A 25,545-nucleotide genomic window follows, 5' to 3' on the forward strand; every position below is an offset into this window, starting at 1 on the left:
AAGTAAACCTATTAAGCATTTATTTGTCTACTGTTACTTTTTCAAAGCTAAAAACACAAAGAGGCATGGTTTCTGTGTGTCTTCTCAAACAGAACTAATTTATTTAAATTCTAAGCCACTCTGAAGGTCACTGATTTTGAAAGAGAGTCCGAGGCAAGATGGCAGACTAAGCAGACACACTGAGCTAACTCCCTGTAACAAAGACATAGGAAACCAAGTGAAACAGATACAAATGGTGATCCTGGAACCCAGAGGGTAAGAAAGTACCACAGAGAGATGGACTGAATGCCAATTTGGAGAGGAAGCTGAATAGAGGTACTGAGAAAAGCAAAATGGGTAGATTGTGGGCTGATGTGCAGCAGAATGGCCATCTTGAACTTTTGTGAGCAGCTGTGGATACAGTGACCTGCTTCTGGAGATGCGTGAACAGTGAACAGAGAACTAACTGCATTCACACTTCTGGTCTCTACCACATCCACCAGGAGAGAGGTGGTGGGTGAGTTCCTGAGAATACAACAGTATACAATCATCAATATGTTTCCTCTTTCACAAAAACACAAGACAGAGTGCCTCACACAAGTGACCAAAATATAGACTCAATACTACCTGATAAGGAAGTTAAAAGTATCTAATTATACAACTTCAACAGATTGAGAGAAAGATCAAGAAAACTACAGAAGAAATCAAGGAAAACATAGACAAAACTATGGAAAAAATTGGGAAACAAATTGAGAAAATAATTGAAAACATAAGAACCATATAAAACCAGCAATTAGAAAGCCAGAAGATTAATGCTAAGACTTCAGAATAGATAATACACTATAAAGGCAAAAAAAGAATTGAATCAATGGAAAGCTGGATTACTGAGCTTGAAGAAAAATCTTTCAATAATCATTTGCTAGAGGAACACTCAGAAATAAGAACTTAAAAAGCCAAAGAAAACCTAAGATTTCTATGGGACACCATGAATAGAAGTAAGTTATGTGTAGTAGAAATTCCAGAACAAGAAGAGACAAAAACAAAATTAAAAAATCCTGTAGAGGATACTGTCCTAGAGTTGTTGGAAGAAAACTTCCCAACATCATGAAAGACGAGAAGATAGTCAAGAAGTTTAATGGACTCCAAATGGGATAGACCCCAAAAGAAAAACACCAAGATATAATCAAACTTTTCAAAACCAATGGCAAGAAAAGAATCCTGAGAGCAGTTCAGGAAAAACAATATGTTACCTACAAAGAATTAATAAGACTAAAACTCTGATTTCTCAGAAGAAACAATGCAAGCAAACAGAAAATGGTTCTAGAAAAATAATGTGGGCACCATAAGATTTTAAGTATCTGGTCTCTTCAGCAGCTATATTTTTCCTTATAAATGAATATATTGGCATGCTATTCTATACTTTAGTTTTAAGTGCTTGGTTGATATACATCTGCCCTTAAGAGATGGGTTTGTCAAGAGAATGACCTTGGAAGTTGTGAGAAAAATAGTCAGACAAAGTTCCAAATGATGTCAGAATTCATTCTGATAAAACATCAGGAAAAGTTGTGTGGCTTGATGGGAGAATGGGCAAGATTGCCTTAGGTTTAGATGCTTTCAGACCTACCTGTGAAAATAAGCAGTTGTCTTAAGAACTAAGAAAAGCAAAATCCAATTAAGAGATGTGGCTACCTCTGTGGGAGACTGTCATCTGACTTGAAATAGATAATGATGTGATTTACAGCTAATAAACCTGAGTTTTCCTTTAAAAAAAAAAAAATGGAATGATATGTATAAAACTCTGAAAGAAATAAATTGCCAACCAAAACCATATAGCCAGCAAACTGTCCACCTATGACACTGAAGTGAGTTCATTTTCAGACAAACAGAAATGAAGAGAATTTGTAAAAAACCAGACCAACTTGACAAAAAGCACTAGAGGGAGTTCTTTGGACAGAGAACTAACAGCAGCAGACAACAACCTACGACTAACAAATACGACAAGATCTCCTCGAATCAACTCAGATATAGAAATATGCAAAATAAAACACACCTGTAAGACTGAAAAGAGAGACAGTTGTAACAACAACAAAACCCCATAAAATCAAAAATAAGGAATGATCCAGTTACAGAACTTTCAAATGAAGAAGAAATCACATACATTTAAAGAAAAAAATTTAATACATGAAAATAAACCTAACTGTAATCCTAAAAACTAGACCAAGCCTTCCTCCTAGCCCCAGCCCAAACCTCACTCCCAACACTAACCCTGAAGTTGTTAAGCGCCATTGAGTCAGTTCCGATTCATAGAGACCCTGTATATAAGGTTTCTGAGAAGCTGCTGGTGAGTTTGAACTGCCAATCTTGTGGGTCACAGTGCTTCTCCTAGTGTGCTAGGCCAGACTCCAACAGTAACCCTAACCATAATCCTAACAATAAATGAAGCCCCAGGTCTAGCTAAGACCGAGCCTTAGGTCCAACCCTAAACCTCATTCCTTACTCCTACACACCTACCCACACCCCCTGCTAAAACAAAACAAACCAAAAGGTCACCGATTCTGCTTGCCATACACTGGAGCAAGCAAGCTTTAGTAGTCCCCATTAGAGAGAAGACTAGTAAGACCATTTAATTCCCTCATCATCAAACAAGACCAGGCAAGTGCACGTGTTAACAGCTCCATTTGGCCTAGTGACAGTTTCACAGGGAAGGGTTGCAGAAAGAGTAGGAGGGACATCAACAAACACAGTGCTGTAACTGTGTGCAGCATGTTTATAGCTCCCAACAAGGCAGAGAGAGCCGTGGCACTGTAGGATAAGCACTGAACTGCTAACTGCAAGGTTGGCAGTTCAAACCTACCAGCTGCCCCTCAGAAACCAAGTACAGGGTCACTATGAGTTGGATCTAACGCCATAGCACTTAACAACAAGAAGGCAGAGATTTTACTACACATTTCCAGGGCTGATAAGACTCTGGTTTAGGACCAATGAAGGCTCTAGCATGAGCTGAAGTCTGAAATATCCACTTGTCCCACCTAACAAGTTGCCAGCATCATTTCTGACTCACAGAAAACCCTTTTGTGTCAGAGTACAATGGTGCTCCATGGGGCTCTCGATGGCTAATTTTTGGAAATACATTGCCAGGTCTTTCTTCCAAGGTGCCTGAAGGTATACACAAAGCTCGACCTTTTGATTAGCAGTTGAGCATGTCAACTGTTTGCACCACCCAAGGACTCCCTGCGCCATCCAAGCAGATGGAAAACAACCTACATGATGTAACCCAATCAAACATTTTCTTCCACACAGGGTTGTTTGTTGTTTCTTTTGAAGGATCTGGGTGACATAAAGGTTTGTGATCTGTTGGTAGCTCAAAGGTGGGTGGTTTGAACCCACCCAGTGGTACCGCAGAAGGAAAGACCTGGTAATCTGCTTCTATAAAGACTGCTGTCAAGAAACCCTTCTGGGGCAGAGCTAAGCTCTACTACACGGGGTTGTCATGAATCAGAATTAATTTGATGGTAATGAGTTATTTTTCTTTCAAAATGTAAAATTCCTAGACAAGGCAATACATGAATATAATTCACATTAATTTGCCAGTAATGGCACAGGCCCACGCTTTAATGAGCTGGTAAGCCTCAAGGACTTCTAAGGAATGGAGACAAAAGGCCCCAGAAAGGTCAAACAAAGGCTGAAACTAGGACCAAACTATCATTAATCTGAAACCACTGGTTGTTCTCTTTCTTCATTTACATGTGAGGGGAGTCTCTCCTGGGAACACTGTAGCCTCCAGCTCCTTTTCCTGCCAGCCTGCCATTGTTTACTATGGTTATTACTCTTGACCTGTTTACTATAGTTATTACTATAGTTATTAAAAGGAGCTGTGGTTTACTCTAAGACTGCAGGCCCTTTACTTACTTTATATCTTCCCCATAGCAGATCGTGGTGTCTTCAGTTAGAAGTTCACAAGCAAATCCTATATTTTCAGCAGTTTCTACAACAGAATAAAAATGAAGTCAAAGGTTGTTCCTAATGCTGAATTGAGTAATTGAAGTTGATCTAGGAATGATGATTTTTTTCAATTAATGAACAGAGCCCAATTCAACCAAGTATGTTATGATTGTTATACATAATGTACAGAAATCACATTGTAAAAAACCAAACTTTTTTACAATATAAAAAGTGAAAGTTAAAGTCTAATATGAGTTGCTGTCATAATAAAATATAATATATTAAAATAAATAAAGGAGCGTATTTGGTTATGAATCGGGCTGTAAGCCTCAAGAGGTCAGCAGTTTGAAACTACCAGCTGTTCCTCGGGAGAAAGATGAGGCTTTCTGCTCCCATAAAGCAGAAACCCTGTACAGGGTCGCTATGAGTCGGAAATGACTCCCTGCCACATCATCAGCATATTAATAAATAAGGAACCCTGGTGGCACAGTGGTTAAATGCTTAGCTGCTAACCAAAAGGTTTGAACACACCATTGGGCCTACACAGTGGAAAATGTCATAATCTGCTGCCAAGAAGGCTTACAGCCTTAGAAACCCACGGGGTAGTTCTAGTCTGTCTTATAGGGTCACTGTAAGGCAGAAGTCACTTGATGGCAGAAGGTTTGCTTTTTTAAAAAAATAATATTATCAAACATATATATGTCATTGTTGTTCTTAAGTGCTATCAAACTGGTTCTGACCCATAGCTACCCTGTATAGGGTTTCTAAGGAGCAGCTGGTAAGCTTGAACCAGCTACTTTGTGGTTCAAACCAACTTAGCAGTCCAGTGCACCATGTGGTTCAATTGCTCTTATGTTAAAATAAGGAGTACTGCTGGTGGTTCTTTAGGGTAAGCACTGGACTGCTAAGCACAAGGTCAACAGTTCAAACCCACTAGCTGCTCTGATGGTGAGGCTGTCTGCTCCTGTAAAGATTTGTTGTTGTTGTTGTCAAGTGCCACCAAGCTGATACCAACTCAGAGCCCTACACGGGGTTTCTGAATCTATAAATCTTTGTGGGAGCAAAAAGCCTCATCTTTCTCTCACAGAGCAGCTGGTGGGCTCAAACCACTGACTTTGTGGTTTGCAGTCCAGTGTTCATCCTACAAAGCCACAGTAATGACCACCTGAATAAAGATTTACAAGCTCGGAAATCCTACACAGGGTCACTATGAGTCAGAACCAACTCAATGGCATCTAACAACAACATATTTAATTTAAAGAAAAAAAAAAAAAGCTATTTACTTGAAGATTCCCCCCCCCCTTTTTTTTTCCAATACTACTTAACTGGTATTTAGCTAAAATCAGAGCGATGAGTCCCTTAGCCAATCAGAGTGGATCATCCATGGAGACTACAACAGCAAGGGAAATAGCCTGGTTTTCCCTGAGACACTCGTTGGGTCAATTTAAAAATCACAGTCTTTTTTGTTTGGCATCAAATCTTAATTTAAAATTTCAAGTAATAAAACAGGTGAAAATCAAAAAAGTTGCTCAGCACTTGGTACTGTTCCATCATATGTCCAACAAATGACAGAGTTGGGGTTGGGATAAGTGGGACCAGAGCGTTAGGAGCCCACATCTGCCTGGAAAGATGAGATTAATCACAACCAGGACTAAATGACCAGGCGTGAACTCTGCGGCTATGGAAGGAAAGGGAGGATGCACTTAGGATGAGCTGGGATAACTGAAAAGGGCTTATTTAGGAAGGCGTCTCCATAGCCAATGGATAGGGCGTGGACAGAGTGGAAAGTTTGAGGAGGTCAGCTGGGGCCAGGAAAACAGCAACTAGATGGATCTGTGAATTAGCAGAGACTCTTCCCTACACGATCAATTACCCTTTTTGTCTCCAGTAAGCACCCAGATCTTAATGTCTGCTTTTGCCAGTTTTGAAATGGTTTCTGGAACTCCATCCTGAAGCTTGTCTTCAATAGCCGTAGCTCCCAATAGCTGGAATGTACATTGAGAGAAGAGAGAAAAAAAGGGAACTAAATAAACCAGGAATTTCCTGTTAACTGCAGTTAGCCAACCAGTTAATTCTTTCCTGGAATCAAGGCCAGCATTACCAGGTAAGGCTGCAGACTTTCATCCTCACCACAAGCCAAACAGCCAAAAACTTTTCTTTTAAAGTGTGAACTATTTTATTTACCAAGGCAACCATGCAAGCACAAAATCAAGGGCGATAAAAATAGGTTTTCATGTGCATATATGCTGGTGTATGTGGCCATAAGCCAGTTCCTCTTTAATGGCCAATACTAGCCACTTCGGGAACGTTTCCTATTCACTGTAGCCCCCTAAGCAGTAAGTATCACCACTGGGAAAATTTCTCTCAGAAATAATAGGTCTTTCTTTTTTCAGGGCTTTGCAAAATAGAAATGTAAAATGGCACTGCTAATCCCATAAGGTCAGGGGAGGTAACTGTGTGAAAATCATAATGAATTTGAATAGAATATAAATATCGTAAAATTGGATTACATCTTCTACTGTTTGCTATTTTTTGGTTTTTCATAATGGTACGAAAACAGCATTCAAGAAATCAAATGACTCATTGCGTTTTGACAAATCTGCTGCAAAAGATCTCTATAAAGTGTTAAGGAAGACCAAACAAGAATTGCCTGTGATATGAAGTAGTGTTGGCGAAGAATACTGAATATGCCGTGGACTGCTGGAAGAGCAAACAAATCTGTCTTGGGGGAAGTACAGTGAGGCTGCTCCTCAGATTTGACGTTGGTGAGGCTCTGTCTTGCTTACTTTCGACATGTCATCAGGAGGGGCCAGTCCCTGGAGGAGGACATTGTATGTGGCCAAGTAGAGGGTCACAGACAAAGAGGAAGACCCCTTAGTGAGATGCAATAATGGGCTCAAACACAACAACTGTTTGGATGGGGCAGGGTGGGGCAGGGTGGGGCAGGGTGGGGCAGGGTGGGGCAGGATGGGGCAGGATGGGGCAGGATGGGGCAGAGTTTGGTTGCACTGTACATAAGAGTCCCTATGGTTTGGAACCAACCTGATGACAACAAACAACGTCAATGGAGTCCTACTGTGGCACTGTAGGATAAGCACTGGGCCGCAAGGTCAGTTTGAACCTCAAGCCTGACAGTTCAAACCCCCCAGCTGCTCCTTGGAAACCCTATACAGGGCCGATATGAGTTGGAATTTACTGGAATAACAATAGCAACTAATAACATAATAGCAATATTTCTATTTTGCTTGCCTTAGAAATGAAATTCAAGTGACCTACTTCCCTCATACCAATGTCAAGCACTGAAATTAGAATGACTTTTCAAGCAAGAGATTAGAAATTTCCAGTTGTGTTTAGCATATTAAGGGAAAGTTACTGGGGTTAAAACTCACAATTAAGTCTTTTTCAATTTCCTCATACACTTTATCTAGAGCTTCGTCCCGGTTGGTTGTGACCACACTGGCAGCCATAAACTTTTTATTCCATTCCGCAAATTCTTTTTCTTCAATTTCCTTGTAGCAAAGGCACAGGGTTCGAAGAGTCTCACTTGCAAAGATCTGTTTTATTTAAAAGACAATCCACCCACCCATTCATTATTTTGAATGAAAATCAAAGAATTAAGAATTGAAAAGCAGACCATGAATACTGTTGAATGCTGTACAAATAAGTTCTGAAGAGGAGATTGGGTTTTGTTTTTCTAAGTGTCCTTGGGGACCTAGGACTGTACATTATTTTCCTACGCTTTGTAGATATTGTGCGTGTGTGTTGTCGGTTGATTGGTTTTTACAAAGTCAGAGTCTCTCTGTGCCTCCTTGTGTCTCTATGTCACATTTTAGTAATTCTTGCACTTTCCTAAGTTATTATATACTTTAGAGTCCTGGTGTGGTAATGTGAGTTAATGCACTGGACTGCAAAGTTGTTTTGAACTACAGGGTGGGGGTTCAAACTCACCAGCTACTCCTCAGAAACCCTATATAGGGTCGCTATGGGTTGGAACCGATGCAATGGCACTTAACAACAACATTGCACACTTTATAAACTAAAGTATGAGTGTAATATGACTTTTATATATTCTGGGAAACCAAAAAAAAAAAAATTGTGGCTTGCTTTCTTGTGATATTTGCTTTCTTGTGGTGGTCTGGAACTGAACCTGCAATGTTTCTGAGGTCTGCCTCTGTTTCCCAAGGAAAAATATACCTTTTTCCTAAACCAAGTTACAAGAATGAAGAAAAAGCTTTTCCTTGTAATGACTAAGAAAATAATAGAAGAAGGAGCTATCTTCAGGTGGAAAGCGTATTCTAAAACACAGCCCTGACAACTTTATAAATTTTCCCACAAATTATGTTACAGTCCAGTCAACGATGAACTTTCAACCAAACATTAGTCCCTCAAATCAGCTCTCCAACACATGAACCACTATTAAAGCTGAAACATAACATTTAAATAAAAGAACACCTGGAACATTTCTCATGGTGTAGAGATTTTAACCATTTGAAAGAACATATACAGGAACCAGTATCAATGTTTTATTACTTAATGCTCACATTTTATTTGTTCAAAAGAAATGGTTTACCCAACGGAGCATTTGCTTCCAAAGAGTTTTTAGAAGCTTCTAGGTTTATTCAACTAGACTGTCATTGTCCACATCACTATGAGAATGCTTTAATGTCAGTTTTTAATCTTAAAACAGGACCTTACTTGATTATACAACATATTCATAAGGCTTCTCTCTAAAGGACTGCAGGCTGACTCTAAACTCTGTTGGCCAGATCCTAATAGTCAAGGGAAGAAACTACCTTTGTTAAATCCCTCTTGCTGGGAGCTGTGTAACATGCTTTCCTTTGCAGCAACCCTCCATGAATTATCCCTCCACTCTGATATTAGGATTAATGAGTCGGATGATACAGTGAGAGTCCTGGTGTGGCGCTGTAGGTTAAGCACCGGACCACCAGTTCAGGTTGAACCGCAAGGTTGGTGAGTCAAAACAAGTAAAGAGGCAGACACGGGATCTCCACCATCATTTTATAGAGGCAAAGAAACTGGAAGAATGATAATGCCAAAAGTGAAAGCTCTAGAAACCGTCTGAGTAAGTGCAGTTTCTCTGGACTACATAAGTAGCCTCCTAAATTATCTAGTTGGAGTCCTGATGTGGCACTGTGGGTTAATGTGCCAGACTACAAAGCCATTTGAACTGCAAGGTCAGCAGTTCAAGCTCACCAGCTGCTCCTCAGAAATCCCATACAGGGTTGCTATGGGTCGGAATCGATTTGACGGCACTTAACAACAACAAAATTATCTAGTTACAGTAGGGAAGACCAAATGGATTCGGTAATAAAGGTATCAAGACGTAATTATCCAACACATTGCTTTGCCAGGGCATGTCACCTATGAATGCTTTCTTTTCTTCACCATACACTAAAAGGTTGGTGGAGACGTTGTGGGGACAGCTTGGTATGGTTATGTAGTTTGTGCAAGGTGACTGGAACAGAGGCGAGTCATTCTCCTGGGTGCTGGGAAGAGGAACCCGAACTATTTCTCAGGAAGCCAGACCAGAACAGAGCTGGAACCCAGCCTGCCACATTCCCGCTTTGGTGCTCCTGCCACCCAATATACCTAGGCAAGGGAGCGTTGGCACTTACCATACAGCTTTGATTTGAGATTGACAGAGGTTACTAGGAAGCAAGTTTACAACCTTTGGCATGATAAATGAGCTTGATACTCACATCCAGGGCATCCTGTGTCTCTTGTTTTGTAGGATTCATCTGATGTAACCTTTCATAAATCACAGTGTCAGCACCTTTACAGTAAAGTCTGATGTTGCCTTCTGGGGTTCTTACTGGAAGGAAAAGCATATGTATGAGTTAGATTTGTTAATTACAAATTTATTAAGCATGTTGATGCACTATGGAGCTCGTGATTCACCTTTTAGTTTAAAATCACCAAAGCACCTAGAATGGGGTTGTTTTAACAGCTGGCAAGCTACTGGACACAGAGAGTAACAGTGAACTAAGTGTGGAAAGGTTCCTTCACAGTTACCTCAGTTTTCCATATCGTTATCAATTCTACGGAGAAGTACTTACTGACACACTATTATGTGCTATGCTCTACATTACTCATTTTCCTTCTAAGTTGTTAGTTCTTCACATCAATCAATAGGAATATTTCTTAGCTACAAACTCACAACACTTACGTTGAGGTGCCGTCAAGTCAATTTGAGATTCCAAGTAAGTAGAACTGTCCATAGGGTTTTCTAAGCATTGTAGGAACAGCAATGGACCATGAACCACAAGGTCTGCAGTTCAAACCCACCAGCTCCTCAAAGACCCTAGGCAGGGTCACTATGAGTCAGAATGACTCAGCGACGCAATAGTGACAGCAATCTCTATGGAAGGACATCACCAGGTCTTTTACCAATGGATCAGCTGGGTCGGTTTCGAACCACCAATCTTCAGGTTATCAGAAGAAGTGCTTAGTCACTGTACCACCAGGGTTTGACTGCCTTTGATATTCAGATGATGCCATGAATTTTTTGTGATGCTTTTCTTTGTATTTTTTGATCTGTGCAATACTTTAATCACAGTATGTGTCTAATCGCTAACTAGAGTTGACACTGTCCAAGATAGATGCCAGGCATGAATATCAACCTACAACAATGCTGTTGTTGTGAGTACTGTTGAGTCGGTTCCTATTCAGAGTGACCTTGTGTAGGGTTCCTGAGGAGCAGCTGGTGGGTTTGAAGTGCTGACTGTGTCATTTGCAGTCCAGTGCTGACCCTACCACACCAGGAGTCCACAACAGGGCTAGGCACATAGAAGAGACTCTAATGTGCCTATTGATCGTTCATAAAACAGGAGTTGATAGGAGTTTTTATTGTTTAAAATTTTAGTGGCTTTTTTTTAATGCTGATTGAAAATAAGTCAGATACAAAAAACCAAATATTATATGATCCTACTTCAATGAGATATCTAGAACACCCCAAGGAGCAGTTCTACCCTGTTCTATCGGGTCACTGTGAGTCGGAATTGACTCACTGACAATGGATTTGGCTTTGGTATATAAATTTTACTAAAATAAAACAAAAATAAATTCATTAAAAGAAATTCAATCTTGCAATGGAGAACCCTCGTAGATTCCACAGTAACCAGAAGATCAGAGTAAACGTCACCAATAATGGAACAAGCCCATACCACATGACATTAGACCACTTCTGTACTCTTTGTGCCAACAGTGTAATCTGAACTCAATGTCAGACAAACTTAAGTAGCGGGACAGTCTATATGGCAACTGGCCTGAACTTTATAAACACGTCAGTGTAAGGATGGTGAAAAAGAAAGACACACAGAAAAAAATGGTTGAGGAACTGTTACGGATTAAAGGTGGTCAGAGTCATGACCAACTAATGTCATGTGTGATCATGGATGATTTCCTGGAAGGAAAAAACCGAGGGAGAAAAGGCAGAAGGGAAGGAGGAACCAAAAACCTTACTGGAACAACTGGTAAACTTTTAAGAGTGTGGATTAGATAAGAATGCATTGGATTATGTTAAGGTTTCTGATTTTGATCAGTATATGTAAGTTCTGGTGTGGTGCTGTGGGTTAATGCACTGGACTGCAAAATTGGTTTGCACTGTAAGGTCGATGATTCAAGCTCACCAGTTGCTCCCTGGAAACCCTATACAGGGTTACTATCATTCAGAACCGACTCAGGCACTTAACAACAATGACCATGTAAATTCTTAGGAAGTACCGCTTTTAGTATTTAGGAGTGAAAGGGCATTTTGCCTGCAATTTTCTCTGAAATGGTTCAGAAAACAATAGCCTGCATCATATAAAGAAAATGCTAACAGAAATGTGGCAAAATTTTAACAATTTTGGTGGATATGCAGATGTATACAGGAACACTTTACTCTTTTTTTTTTTTAATGTTTTATTGTGAATTATATGATAGTTTACATGGGAGAACTTTAGTTTTACATTCATTCCATGTTATATCATCTCACTGCCATGGTTCCAATCCCCTCCATGCATCATCAACCACCCAAAGGGTATATCCCAGAAACCCACCCCCTACACTTCCCCCTCCTCCCCCCAGTGAGGAACACTTTACTCTCGCAACTTTTCTTCAAGTTTGAAATAAGCCTACCAATTATAGACATCCGTTTCCGGTCGCTGTTGAAATCTAAGATGGCAAGAACGTGGTAGGTCCTTTCCATGCCCAGCTCACTGACGGTGATGGTGTTTTGGGTCCTTGAGAGGAAGGCGAAGCCAAAGTTCCTGGCGGCATTCACCAGCGCGCCCTCATCGGGGGAGGCTGCCTGGTAGTTGAGCTGACCTGACATGGAAGCAGGGAGAGAAAGCCCAGAAAAACTGTAACACCAAATGCTACCCAGAAAGCTCAACACTTAGTGTAAACAAATCACTGAACCTTAAGGGTTGATCCCAAATGAAAATGTCTTAAACGTTCAATTATAAACATTTTTACAAATCAGTTCAAAAAATGGCAAAGAATGGGGGTAAAAAAACAACCTACCATGATCTCTCCATCCAGAAAAAAACTAGCACTGTTAACATTCTATCATAATTCCTTCCCACGCTTTTAAAAATCAATGTTCGTTTTTGAAGCAGTTTCTAGTATACTGAATACGCATTTACATTTGGATAGATTTTACTGAACATTATATTTTAGCTTATGATCACCGTTAACATTTTTAATGGATGTAAACATGTGATCACATGAAAGTATTATAATTTATGTAATGATTTTCCTCATAAGTCACTACTTTTATTACCCTCCATCTTTATTTTTATTTTTTTGCGATAAAATACAGCACAATAAACATTTATGTGTGTAAGGGGTTTTGTTGTCCTCCCCCCCATTCTTTTCTGAGAATAGATTCTTAGTAGTGAAAATATTGATAACTTAAAGCCTATTGATATACTTGGATATTATTTTGTTTTCCAAAAAAGCTTCACCAGTTTGTATTCCCACCTAAAAGAATGCATTTATTTCACCATATGTCCTGGTGTGGTACTGTAGGATAAGTACAGGATTGCAAGGATGGTTTGAATAGCAAGGTAGGTGGTTCAAACTCACCAGCTGCTCCTCGGAAACCCTACAGGGTTGCTTTAAGTTGGAACCGACTTGATGGCACTTAACAACAAAAAAATTATCATATTTTACAACTTCTTTATCAGTCAGTCTGATCAGCACCTTGATGTGTACAAGTGCAACAATGGAAACAGTCTTCTAATCACAAGTTCACTTTAGCAATACGAACAAATCTCACAAACATTGTTGAGCAAAAGAAGATAAGATACTGAAGAGACCGTGCTATGTGATTCTGCCGACACAAACCACAACATCGGCAAAGCTAACTGTGCTTTCTGCATTCAGGAAAGCAGTTGCCCTTGGCAGGGTAATAACCACAAGGGAGCCCAAAGGGGTCTTCTAGACGATGGGTTAGAGTCTGCTGTTTAAAATCTGGGTGCTAAGTGTTGTTGTTGTTGTTAAGTACTGTGGAGTCAGTTCCGACTCATAGTGACCATGCACAGGGTTTCCGAGGCTATAAATCTTTACGGGAGCAGAAAGCCTCATCTTTCTCCCGCGGAACCACTGGTAGTTTCGAACTGCTGACCTTGAGGTTAGCAGCCCGATTCATAACCTCTGTGCTACCAGAGCTCCTTGGGTGCCAATTACAGGGATGTTTTCAGTTTGTGAAAATTCATTGAGACATAAGGTACATACGTATCTATCTATCCATTGTTGTTGCTGTTGTTAAGTACCATTGAGTCAGTTCCGACTCATAGGTACCCTGTATAGGGTTTCTGAGGAGTGGTAAGTGGATTTGAATCATTGATCTTACAGTTCAAACCAACCTTGTGGACCATTGCTTTATTCTACAGCACCACAACAGGACAAGTTCTATAAAAAGTTTAAGAAAAAAACCAAAAAAAAACCCCTCTGCCTATCAGAGACTGTTTTTTTTTAAACTCTCTTTATTCCAGCTAAGAAGGCCTGGTGGGGCTGCTGTGGGTTAGGTGTTAGGCTGCTAACCACAAGGTCACCAATTCAAAATCACCAGCTGCTCCGAGAAAGACAGATGAAGCTGTCTGCTCCCATAAAGACTTCCCAGTCTTAGAAATCATACATAAGGTCGCCATAGTTGGAATTGACTCAGTGACAGTTGCTGTTAAGTGCTGTTGAGTTAGTTCTGCCCCATAGTGACCCTGTAAAGGGTTTCCAAGGAGCAGCTGGTGAGCTTGAACCACCGACATTGTGGTTCAAACCAAATGTGCAGTCCAGTGCATTAGCTCACAGGGCCACAATAGTAGTGGATGTGAGTTTTTCTAGTTGGGTGGTGTAAATGGCTAAGTGCTTGACTACTAACTGAAAAGTTGGTGGTTCGAACCACCCAGAGGCACTTTGTAAAACAGGCCTGGCAAAGTGCTTCTGAAAGGCTATAGCCTTGCAAACCCTAGAGAACAGTTCTACTGTATACACATGGGGCTGCTGTGAGCTGGCATTAACTTGAAGTCAACGAACAATTAACAGTTTATTCTACTTATTCTTGTCAAAACTATAATGCTGTATCTCGTCTTAGATGCACTCTCTTTTAGAATGCAGCATTCTGTTTTTGTTCCCTGGCTAGACCAAGATGCATGGCAAGTTTTTCATACCATCTATCTACATGAATGATCGTTCAAACAGGCTACTCTGTTCCAGGTAGAGCTAAGCACTTCCTCCGAGATGGCTTCCTCTAATTAAGTCAGTATTAATCACTTCCAAATTAGGAATTAACTGTGACAGTTTCTAATTGGGAAGTGATCTCTCTGTTCATCCAGAAAGTCTTATGCCAAAAGTTATTATGAATTGCACTTGCTAAATCTAGCCATTCTACAAATATACACAAGCTCCACAGGGCAAAATATTGAACCAAGGCTAAGCAAACAGTGAGAACACAAGTCCTTCCCTTCAGCAATTTTGCTGGCACAGTGATGTAGTGCACACTATTGATGGCAGATGAAAGCTGGTAAAGGGCCTATGAGAATGCAATTGTTTTTAGGAACAAAGACCTTGATATTTTTAACACTAAAGGAAAAAGAAAATCCTTCTGTTTTTTGGTTTTTTTTTTACTGGTAATGGAATCACAGAACCACAGGATAAAAGGGAGGGGAGGTACTTCACAGACCAGGTCCAAACTCCAACTTTGTGTTTGCAGAAAGAAACTGGGCAGTAACATCCCACACTTTGTGGTCATTTCTGAAGAAAACTCTCTACTACACACTCATGGCAACCAGAGAGATTGTCTTTTCTTAAACAGATTAATATGTGGTCATGAAACCAGTGTAGACAAAATCTCTCCCTTAGCTCTGATGTCAAAATGATGTCACCATAACCACCACCTACAGGCATCCCTTGCCTCGCCCATGCTCAAAGTGAATGTTTTCTTGCCTGGTTCTTTATTCCACTGTCCTTAACTTGCCTTCTCCCTTTTGCATTCTTGGAATCTGCACCATAACTTTCTAATCACCGCCTCCTCAGTTCTCATGCATGTTCATCTTTTAGAAGCAGTTGGCCTGACTAGGTGGTTATCTGAGTGCCCATTGCTTGCAGGTTGCGGTTGCAGTCCATGGCTGGTCTGCTTGGCTGACCAGCACTCCATCATCCCTGCTGACTTATCTTCACTCCCCTACCTATGTCTGGGGAAACCACACTGCTTAAGTCTTGAGCAACATTCTTCTTTCTACCCTAGTGAATGTCCATTAGAGCAGACATGCTGGCCACTTAGCAGAATCCTGGGAAAGAAGGAGGTTTTCTTTAGATGACATTTTGAATCTTTTTTTTTCTCCTCCTGGGATTGAGAATCACAGAAGATCTCAGAAAATATTACCGGAAGCAGCCAAAACTCACGCGAGGCTTACTAAGTACCAGTCACTATTCTGGTGATCTCCCAAGACATCAAGGTACTTTATGAATCAAAATAAAAACAATTTTTCTTTCCGCTTTTTGCATCTAGAAACCCAATCCAGCCTCTACCTTAAGAGGCTAGAGAGATTGCTCATACTTCTGCCTACAGAAAGATTTCTAGGATGCAGAAGGTGAGGTTGGAAGAGGGGTTGATCAACTGGTGCTCAGACAGGTTGAGATCCTGGTCTGTCCTGTGGGTTATGGCAGGAATGAAAACTGGGATGACCTGTAGTCCAGGAAAATAAAGCAGAGACCATAAGATTTATGTGCAATTGCCTGGTGGTGGTGGCGGTGGCTATGTGCCATGGAGTCAGTCTGACTCATACATAGCGACCCTGTACAGGGTTTCTGAGGCTGTAAATCTTTATGGGAGCAGAACGCCTCATCTTTTTCCCGCAGAACAGCTGGTAGTTTTGAACTGCTGACCTTGCAGTTAGCAGCCTGACTCGTAACCACTACACTACCAGAGCTCTAAGTTGGCCAATTATCCTTTGCCATCAAGTTGATTCTAACTCATAGTGACCATTAGCTTTAAAGTAACAAAATCACAAGCTAAAAACAGAATGATTTTACTGATGTTTCAAAAGCCTATGCGAACCAAGTTGCTTTAAAATATCGTACTTTAATCGCTATTGTGTGAGTTAGATTTGCTTGGCTAATCAAACACACTTTGACCTCTGCTTCAGTGATTCATGAACTGGTATTGTCCCTTTCTGCCCTCCCCAACTTGGCCTGTAGTAGCCTCTTCCCTATCATCTACCCCAGCGTGAACTCTGCTGCTATCTTGCTTTATGGCGCTATTAGATTCATCCACGGAGAGTGGGTTTATTTGAAATTGGCTAAAAGGATCACAAGCTGTGTCTATACATTTAGTTTTCAAGCATATCCCTTCTCTAGAGATTTCATACCTGCTATATAAGGACTCCTGGTGTGGTGCTGTAAAATCAGCACAGAACTGTGAACCACAAGGTTGGCAATTTAAAAAACTACAGCTACTCCTTAGAAACCCTATGCAAGATCGCTATGAGTAGGAACCAACTCAACAGCACGTAATAGTAATAACAAATAGATGAAACGGGGAGTTCTGGTGAGACGTTGTAGGAGAAGCACTGGACTGAAAGGTTGGTTTGAATGACAAAGTCAGTGGTTCAAACTCATCAGATGCTCCTTGAAACCCTATACAGGCTCACTATGAGTTGGAACCGATTCCACACTTAACAAGATACGAAATGGAGTCCCTGGGTGGTGCTAAGAGTTAATGTGCTTGTTTGTTAATTGAAAGATTGGCTGTTGGAATGCACCCAGAGACTGGCAATCGACTTCTGAAAATCAGCCACTAACAACTGAATGGGGTACAGCTGTATTCTATCCAAATTAGAATCGCCTTGATGACAGCTGGCTTGTCCCCATATACCACCTAGTGACCGCTTAGTGAGTGAGTGTAAGGCAGACTTTGTCACAAGTACTACTTTGTAGGCACTTAAGTCAATCGAGTAAGTTACCTGTGAACTTAAAATCAGGTCTCCAGAACCTACAAATGAATGCTAGGGTGCACTCACCATCGAGTCTCTCCACCATGACCGTGTGGCAAATTGCAAGCAAGAAAAAGAACTGTCGCACTTCAGACTCTTTCCCCGACTGGATTTGCTCAATAAGATAATGATCATGAAAGGCAAGCTTCCCATCAGCGTATGTATTCCAGCTAAAATCAACTGGCTGAAAGACATGGAGAAGGAAAAGGGAACACGAGCGATAAAAACAATCTGGCTTACAACATGACCAAGGTTGATAATAAACCTAAGAAGGACATCAGAATTAGGGACATTGCTGGGTACTGCTTTGAACATGTACACTCTTGTAACAACAGCAGTAAAACCCCAAAAAGGATTTGAGTGTTTAAAGAGGTAGAGATATAAACGCATATATGTGTACAAGAAGGTATGTGTATCCGTAGGCAGACATCTGCACACACACTCATATCTCTGTCACATAGCACATAGGGGAACAAGCACAGGGACATCTCCGACATAAGCAAACTCCTCGTAGGATTGGTTTGAAGGCTTAGGATCACTGTTTTACAGAACTATGAAAATTGCACAACACAGTCCACAGAATTACTGTTCTACATCCTAATTTGGTAAGTAACATCTGGGGTCTTCAAAGCTTGCAAGCAGTCATCTAAGATACAATGATTGGTCTCTATTCACGTGGAACAAAAGAGAAAGAAGGAAAGCAAAGACTTAAAGACGACACGAAACGATAGGACTAACTGCCTGTCTGAACCTTAGCCTCATCTATCCTGGGATCAGAACCAGATTGCCCAGCTACCACTACCAACTTGTCTAGTCAGGGACATAACAGATGGTCCCGGATAGAATGGGAAAATTATAGACCCAAATGCAACTTTTTATACAAATAAGAAAAGGCTAGACTTATTGGACCAGTAGAACTCTTGAGACTGTCACTTTGAGATACTCTTTAAACTTTGAACTAAAACCATCCCTGGAGGTCACCTTTCAGCTAAGAAATAGATTGGCTCATCTAATAAATAAAATAAACACTATCACCCATGAACATAGTTCTTTTTTGATTTAAAAAAATGTCTGTGTAATACTGTTAGGAAATCAAATAATCAACATTTGCACTAAAGCAAAGATGAGAAAGTCAGGGGAGAAGGGATAGGGAAGCTAAATTAATAGAAACAGAACAACTGGAATGGACATAATGAGGATGTTGACACAGTGTGGAAAAATGCAGCCAGTGTCACTGAGCAATAGGTATAGAAATTAGGAATTGGGAAGCTAATTTGCTGTATAAACTTTCATCAAAACAACAACAATAAAATAAACAACAACAACAATAAAAACATTTCTGGCTTAAACATGACATTTTCTTTGGAGCCAAATTTTTATTTACGCAAAAAATCATTTTAGAATTTAATCACACTCTTGACGTATGTGCCAAGAGGCTTCCATCGGTCTTGAAGCAAAAAGGTGCCCTGACAATGAATGGTGGTGCTGATTACACAACATGAGAACCATAATTGGTTTTATTGAGATATCGTGTGAGAAATGTTGACTTGGCAAATGCCACGTTATCTATATTTATGGTGGTGGTGGTGGTGATTTGCTGTGGAGTTGGTTCTGACTCACAGTGATCCTGTACAGGGTTTCCAAGGCTGTAAATCTTTATGGGAGCAGAAAGCCTCACATTTCTCCCATGGAGCAGCTGACAGATTCTAACTGCTGGCCTTGCAGTTAGCAGCCCACCTGGTAACCACCAGAGCTCCTTATCTCTATTTACACGACAATTAAAAAGAAAAAAAGGTACCCCAGATAACTCCCATAAGTTAAAGGAACTCACCTCTATTTTGCTGTGATTATGTTGAGAAGAATCCCGACAGTCCCCTGAGGGAGAAACACAACAGAACAAGTTGAGACCCTACCTGTGTCAGGGGGACACTGCTTCCCCTTGGTTTGATTATGTGTTGGTTGTGGTGACAAGGGGTCTCATAGCTTTTGTATGGCTCTTAACCCAGCCACACAAAGATTGTCTGGAAGAAAAGCTTGGTGATCTCCTTCTGAAAATTCAGCCACTGGAACCCCTCTGGACACAATCCCAATCTGACCATGAGTGTCCAGCAGCAACACTGAGCAAGCACTATGGCTTCAAGTCTGGGCAGGGCCTTGCACACAGAAAGCAGTCTAGATAGGTGACCAGTGAGTGAACAGTTGCTGCCATGAGCTACCATTAAGTTAACCTGGATCATGAGGACCCCATGCCCAATGGAATGACACACTGAACGATCTCATGCTAATTCCCTATCACCAGTTGTGGACTGGGCCATTGTGATCCATAGGGTTTATATTGGCTGAATTTGGGGGCAAATCTCCAGGCCTTTCTCCTCAGTCTGTCTTACTCTGGAAGCTCCACTGAAATCTGTCCAGCATCATAGCAAGCCGCAAGTCTGTGTCTGGGGCGCACTGGCTGGGAATCGAACCTGGGTCTCCCGAGTGGAAGATGAGACTCGCCCACTGAGCCCCAACTCATGGCTTCTGACACTCACCATATATTTGCCCGTTGATGCAGCACTTTTTAAAGGTCATGACATTCTGAGTCAGTGTTCCCGTCTTATCAGAGAAAATGTAATGGATCTGCCCTAACTGCTCATTCAGTGTGGTAGTTCGGGCCTTGGCAGGCGTATCTTTCTCAGGGTAGTACATTTGCAGGTCCCAGTTTATGAAGTAGCTCTGCATGAGACGAATCACTTCCACACTAGGAGAAAAGAGATGACTTGTGATAGCGTGTTCAGATACAAGCTTCACCCATGCTTACAGGAACCAGCTGTTTATCTAGATGGAGACAAGAAGCCACCCAGTGGCTCTGGGCCCAGCCTCCCGGATTCTCCTGACCAAGCAGGTCTTCCTCCAGCTTTGAGTCAAGAGGATTTAGGTAAGCAGTTTCTCTCAAGTACCTTATTTCATGTATTCTGCCTCATTCCTGAACAGAGCAGGCCACAGACTCAGAGCCTATGTCCAGCCCATGCACCCGGGAGTGGGAAGACCACACTGCCACCCTGTAGATCAGCACTGCATGGGTCTTCCCGTTTCTCTCAGTCCCCCTCACACCTAGGACACCGCTGCCCGACTGGAGGGCAACGGCAAGGAAGGGCCACTCTGACACAGACCCTTGTATGTCCTCAAGTCAGGCAAAGGGACATGGACAAATGGCTCCTAAGTCATGATGCCACCCATGAAAGGGCATGTTGTTCCCCTATATAACGTTGCAGAATGTACAAAGTAATATATTCTGAAAAGCATAATCTCAATTAAAAAAGTTTAAGGGATTAAATACAGCCCTACTACAAGGAAACTGTTTACATATTCAACAATTGTCAGATGGGCAAAGGGCATCTTGATAACAAGTTGAACAGATGGAAAAATTACTCCCTCCCTCCTTTCCTTTTATAATTACTTTTTGAGTGCCTACTTTGTGCCAGACACTGTTCTAGGTGGTTCCATTGCTGGAATCATAGCAATGAACACAACAGATAAAACCCTGTTGTTGTTAGGTTCTGTTGAGATGGTTCCAACTCCTAGTGGCCCTGTGTACAATGGGATGAAACCCTGCCGTGTCCTGCACCATCCTCACCATCATTGCTGTGTTTGAGCCCACTGTAGCAGCCACTTCCTCCTGATAACATGTCTAAAAGTAGGTAAGTAAGTTGAAGTCTCACCATCCTCCCTTCTAAGCAGCATTCTGACTGCACTTCTCCCAGGATAGAGTTGTTCATTCTTTTGGCAGTCAACAGTATATTCAAAATACTTCCTCAACACCATGAGTCAAAGGTATCAATTCTTCTCTGGTATTCTTTACTCACTCTCCAACTTTCACAAGCACATGAGGTATAACTGAAAATACCATGGCATAGGTCAGGTGACCCATAGTCCTCAAAGTGACATCTTTGCTTCTTATCACTATAAAGAGGTTGTTTGCAGTAGATCTGAACAATGCAATATATCAAATGATTTCTTACATGCTGCTTTCTTGGGCATTGATTATGGAGCCAAGTAAAATGGAATCCTTGCCAACTTCAATCTTTTCCCAATTTTTCATGATGTTGCTTAATGGTTCAGTTGCAAGGATTTTTCTTTTCTTTATGTTGAGGAGTAATCTATCTTGAAAGCAATAGTCTTTGATTTTCATCAGTAAGTGCTTTCAGTCCTCTTCACCATCAGCAATTCAGGATGTGTCATCTGCATGTCACAGGTCATTTTCCTTTAATCCTAATGCTTTCTTCTTCATATAGTCCAGCTCTTCAGATTATCTGCTCAGCATTCAGATTGAATACATAAGATGAAAAGATATGACTCTGATACACAGGTTTTCTGGTTTTAAATCACAGTATCCCCTTGATATGTTCAAATGACTGCCTCTTGGTCTATATACAGGCTTTTCATGAGCACAATTAAGGGTTCTGGAATCCCTAGTCTTCTCAATGTTGTGATCATTTGTTATGATCCAGTCACCTTTGCACAGTCAATAAAACACAAGTAAACATCTTCTTGGTACTCTCTACTTTCAGCCAAGACCCATCTGACATCAGCAAGGATGCCCCATGAACCATGTTCTTTTCTGAACTAGGCTCTCTCCTCTTAGCTAAAGGGCAGTTTAACTTATAAAGTAATGAACATCACCCTTAGGTATGACACGCTTCTAAAAATGAAAAAAAAAAAAAATCCATCTATATGAGATCAAATGATCAACAAATCCTCTCAAGTATAGATGGGAAGGGTGGGAGGCTGTGCAATAAAGTCAATAGGAATGCAACACCTAGGTAATGAGAATGGAACTCCATCACTGAACAAAATGTGTAGCAGAAACTGTTGAATGGAAACCTGTTTTGCTGTGAAAATTTCCACTGAAATTATTTTTTAAAATCTCTGCTCTTAAGAAAGAAAAACCAATAAATATCTACTGTATCAGCTGGTAAACGTTCTCTGAAGAAAAACAAAGTAGGAAGGGAAGGAAAATAATATGTATTTAAGATGGGGTTGTGATGTAATGAATTGCTTTTATATGGTCTCTCTAGCCCTGGTCTTGAAACTCCCACAAAATGTTTGGCAAAGACTATGCAAATAAGGTTTGTAAACTCTTTCAGGAATTGTACCATTTATTATGCAAATAAGGTGACTGTGGTCTATTTAGGGAATTCATCAATTTAGCCATCTTGCTAGGCTTAAAAAGACTGCTTCCCCAGAAGCTGAGTGAGACCTCACTACCATCAAAAAGATTTTGGAATGGAGCTCATCCTTTGGACCAAGGACCTGGGGTCCCTGCACTGTGAACTTCCTAGACCCAGCAGACAGACAGAATGCTGAAGACAGAGAGAAGCAGCGGTGAGTCTGCTGGTGCTTTCAGGCAGGAGGTGCTGATGGAGCAAAAAGAGTTTAACACTCACCTTTGCAGAGCGGAGGCCTAAGGGTGCCCCATGTCGGGGCTTTACACTTCCCTCATGGTCCCCAGCATTGGGAGCCCAGGTAACAAGGTGGCAAGAGATTCAGTTCTATTGTGTTGGTGAGAGCCAGAGATAGAGGCTCAGGAAATCCTTGGCAGGGGTCTTACCCCCAGTGAAGTGAGGCTCAAGGACAAAGCAGAAGCCATAGGCAGCAGAGTGGTCACTGGAGACAGCAATGGCCTGGACAGCCCATCTGACCTGAACCTCAACACACCTGCCCAGGAACATAAGAATGGACTTCTAGGGAGTACAAGTGGTTCCCTTTTGGGAACCTGCTGTCAAGAGTTTAATGTGTGCTTTCTACAAATAATAACACTGGCTCCGACTTTGTCAACATTGTCTAAGTAGAAGTCTAGTGAGTCCGGCTCACTCATGGATATACATACAGCGTAGAGAGGTTGGTGCTGGTGGGTGAATGTGTCCAAGGGCAGCCTGGAAGCTGTCTGCATGTACAAAGTACACACACAAACATGTACACACAATGGTGGAAAGAAAAGTTCACTGGAATAAGTCAATATCGCAGCAGAGATTTGACAACAGTTTTAAAAAGTGACTGTTCTGGGTTTGTGTCTTAACCCATAGTACCTGTGGATGTGACCTTGTTTGGACAGAGGGTCTTTATAGATAGATGCAATCAAGTTAAGATGAAGCCATCTGGGTTAGGGTGGGGTGGCTCCTGATTCAATGACTGTTGTCCTTATGAGGGACATTTGGACACAGAGATACAGAGGAGAGCCAGGGAGAATGTCATGTGACAATAAAGGCACAGACTGGTAAGTCGACCAAACAAGGAATTCCTAGGACCATCAACAGTGCTGAAAACTTGGAGAGAGTCACAGAACAATTCTATCTCAGAGCTTTCACAACTGTGAAAGAGTACATTTCTGTTGCTTTAAGCCACACAATTTGTGGTAATTTGTTACAGTAGCCCCAGAAAACCAATACTAGAATCATACCAACTCCTGGTGTGGCACTGTAAGATAAGCACTGGACTGCTAACCACAAGGTTGGCTGTTCAAACCCAGCAGCTGCCTTTTGGAAACCCCATACAGGACTGCTATTAGTTGGAACCGACTTAACAGCACTTAACAATAGGTATGAAGGGAAGAATGCTCCGGGCAGAGCTAAGAGCAGGCACCAAGGCCGTGTGGCCAACACTGGCGAGTCTTCAGGAGGCTCAAGTGGCCAGAGCCCTGGAAGGTAGATGGGCATGCAGAAGGTTAAGTAGGTAGGGGGACAGGGAAGGGATGGCACCAGGTCACACGGACCTATCTGGAATAGTGTAGCATGCATGGGTTTCTTCTGAATGAGGTGGCAAGCTATTATAGGGCTGAGGACAAAAGAGTCACACGATCTGACTGGAATGAACTGATCTGACTTTGGCTTTGTTTCCAAGAAAAAGAAGAAATTCATGTTAGTAAAAAAAAAGAAAAATAATTACCACATTAGTCACAGGACATGACTTGTTTTACACCAACAATTATAGATACAATTTGTTTTGGTGGTGGTGGTTATGTGCCATGGAGTTGGTTCCAACTGCATAGGGTTTCTGAGGCTGTAAATCTTTTTGGGAGCAGAAAGTCTCATCCTTCTCCCTCAGAACAGCTGGTAGTTTCAGACTGCTGATCTTGAGGTCAGCAGCCCGACTTGCAACCATTATGCTACCAGAGCTCCTTACAATTTGTTTTATAACATTTATTTATAGTTTGAGACAAAAAATCTGTAGTAATAGTTTCCTAAACAAAGGTAGCACACGTCTCAGCTAACTTTAACTGCAAACAGATGGCTGCCCTTGAGCTTTACTTCATGTTATTTCAAGTTAAAAGAGTAACAATAATTACATGTAATAAAATTAAAAATAAACAAATGTACATGTAATAAAATTAAAATAAAATGAATGCTGCTGATTAAAGGTGTGCATGTGGTTCCCTGCGCCTCTGTGCTGCTTTAGTTATTGCAATAGCAAATAAACTCTGGCTGCTGAATACAATCCCAGGTATACTCCCCACTTGCAAGCGTCTAAAATCTGGTCAACAGTGAACTCTGATATCAAAGAAAAGTAAAATAGGGACAATCACTAAAGAAGGCAATTACTATTCATCACAGATATGACCCTGACTTTTTTTGCTATTGTTGTTGAGATGAGGAACAGACTATTTTAAGAAGTTGAAGGAAAGCAGCAAGCGTTTCATTTCCATTGTGAGGCTGTAAGTAGCTTGAAGCTTGGTGAGTTTTATAAGCAATGGTGTGGCAGATGGTAATAAGGAAGACTCAGGTAAGAGGTTAGGAAAGCTCCTAATAAGGGAAACAAAACAAAACCCCAAACTCCAAATTTTTCTATGACTTTCTAAATCTTCTCCTTCTCCCAAACTCTTTCTGAAGTATGGGCTTTGTAGCCCACCTGAGAAAGAATCTTACCACCAAATGGCAATGGAAGTAACACCTGCTCTTTGAACTTCAGTCCCCTTATCTGTAAAGGGGACGAGATATTACCGCTGTGCCTGGCACGGATTAGACACTCAAATGTTAATCGTCTTTCATTGTATTACCCTCAGTCCTGAAAAGACAGTTAGTCCATGTGTAGTCCTTGTTTCCTCATGACCTTTGAAACAATTATTGCATGAAATAAAGGTGCTAAGTTG

The 25,545-nt window shown here is 41.2% G+C and overlaps 1 protein-coding gene across 1 annotated transcript in view; it reads right to left on the bottom strand.

Annotated features, from left to right (window-relative positions):
* Window positions 1-25,545, bottom strand: part of ATP8B1 (ATPase, aminophospholipid transporter, class I, type 8B, member 1) — a 76,725-nt gene that overhangs the window by 19,339 nt on the left and 31,841 nt on the right. The window contains exons 12-19 of the mRNA XM_006837518.1: window positions 19,952-20,160; window positions 19,249-19,292; window positions 17,445-17,601; window positions 12,061-12,249; window positions 9,642-9,754; window positions 7,311-7,475; window positions 5,795-5,906; window positions 3,889-3,964 (exon numbers count right to left, since the gene is read on the bottom strand). Coding sequence (XP_006837581.1) covers window positions 3,889-3,964; window positions 5,795-5,906; window positions 7,311-7,475; window positions 9,642-9,754; window positions 12,061-12,249; window positions 17,445-17,601; window positions 19,249-19,292; window positions 19,952-20,160 — 1,065 coding nt within the window. The remainder of the gene's footprint in view (window positions 1-3,888; window positions 3,965-5,794; window positions 5,907-7,310; window positions 7,476-9,641; window positions 9,755-12,060; window positions 12,250-17,444; window positions 17,602-19,248; window positions 19,293-19,951; window positions 20,161-25,545) is intronic.

This window comes from Chrysochloris asiatica, unplaced genomic scaffold, assembly GCF_000296735.1.
Source record: "Chrysochloris asiatica unplaced genomic scaffold, ChrAsi1.0 scaffold00021, whole genome shotgun sequence".
Taxonomy (NCBI): domain Eukaryota; kingdom Metazoa; phylum Chordata; class Mammalia; order Afrosoricida; family Chrysochloridae; genus Chrysochloris; species Chrysochloris asiatica.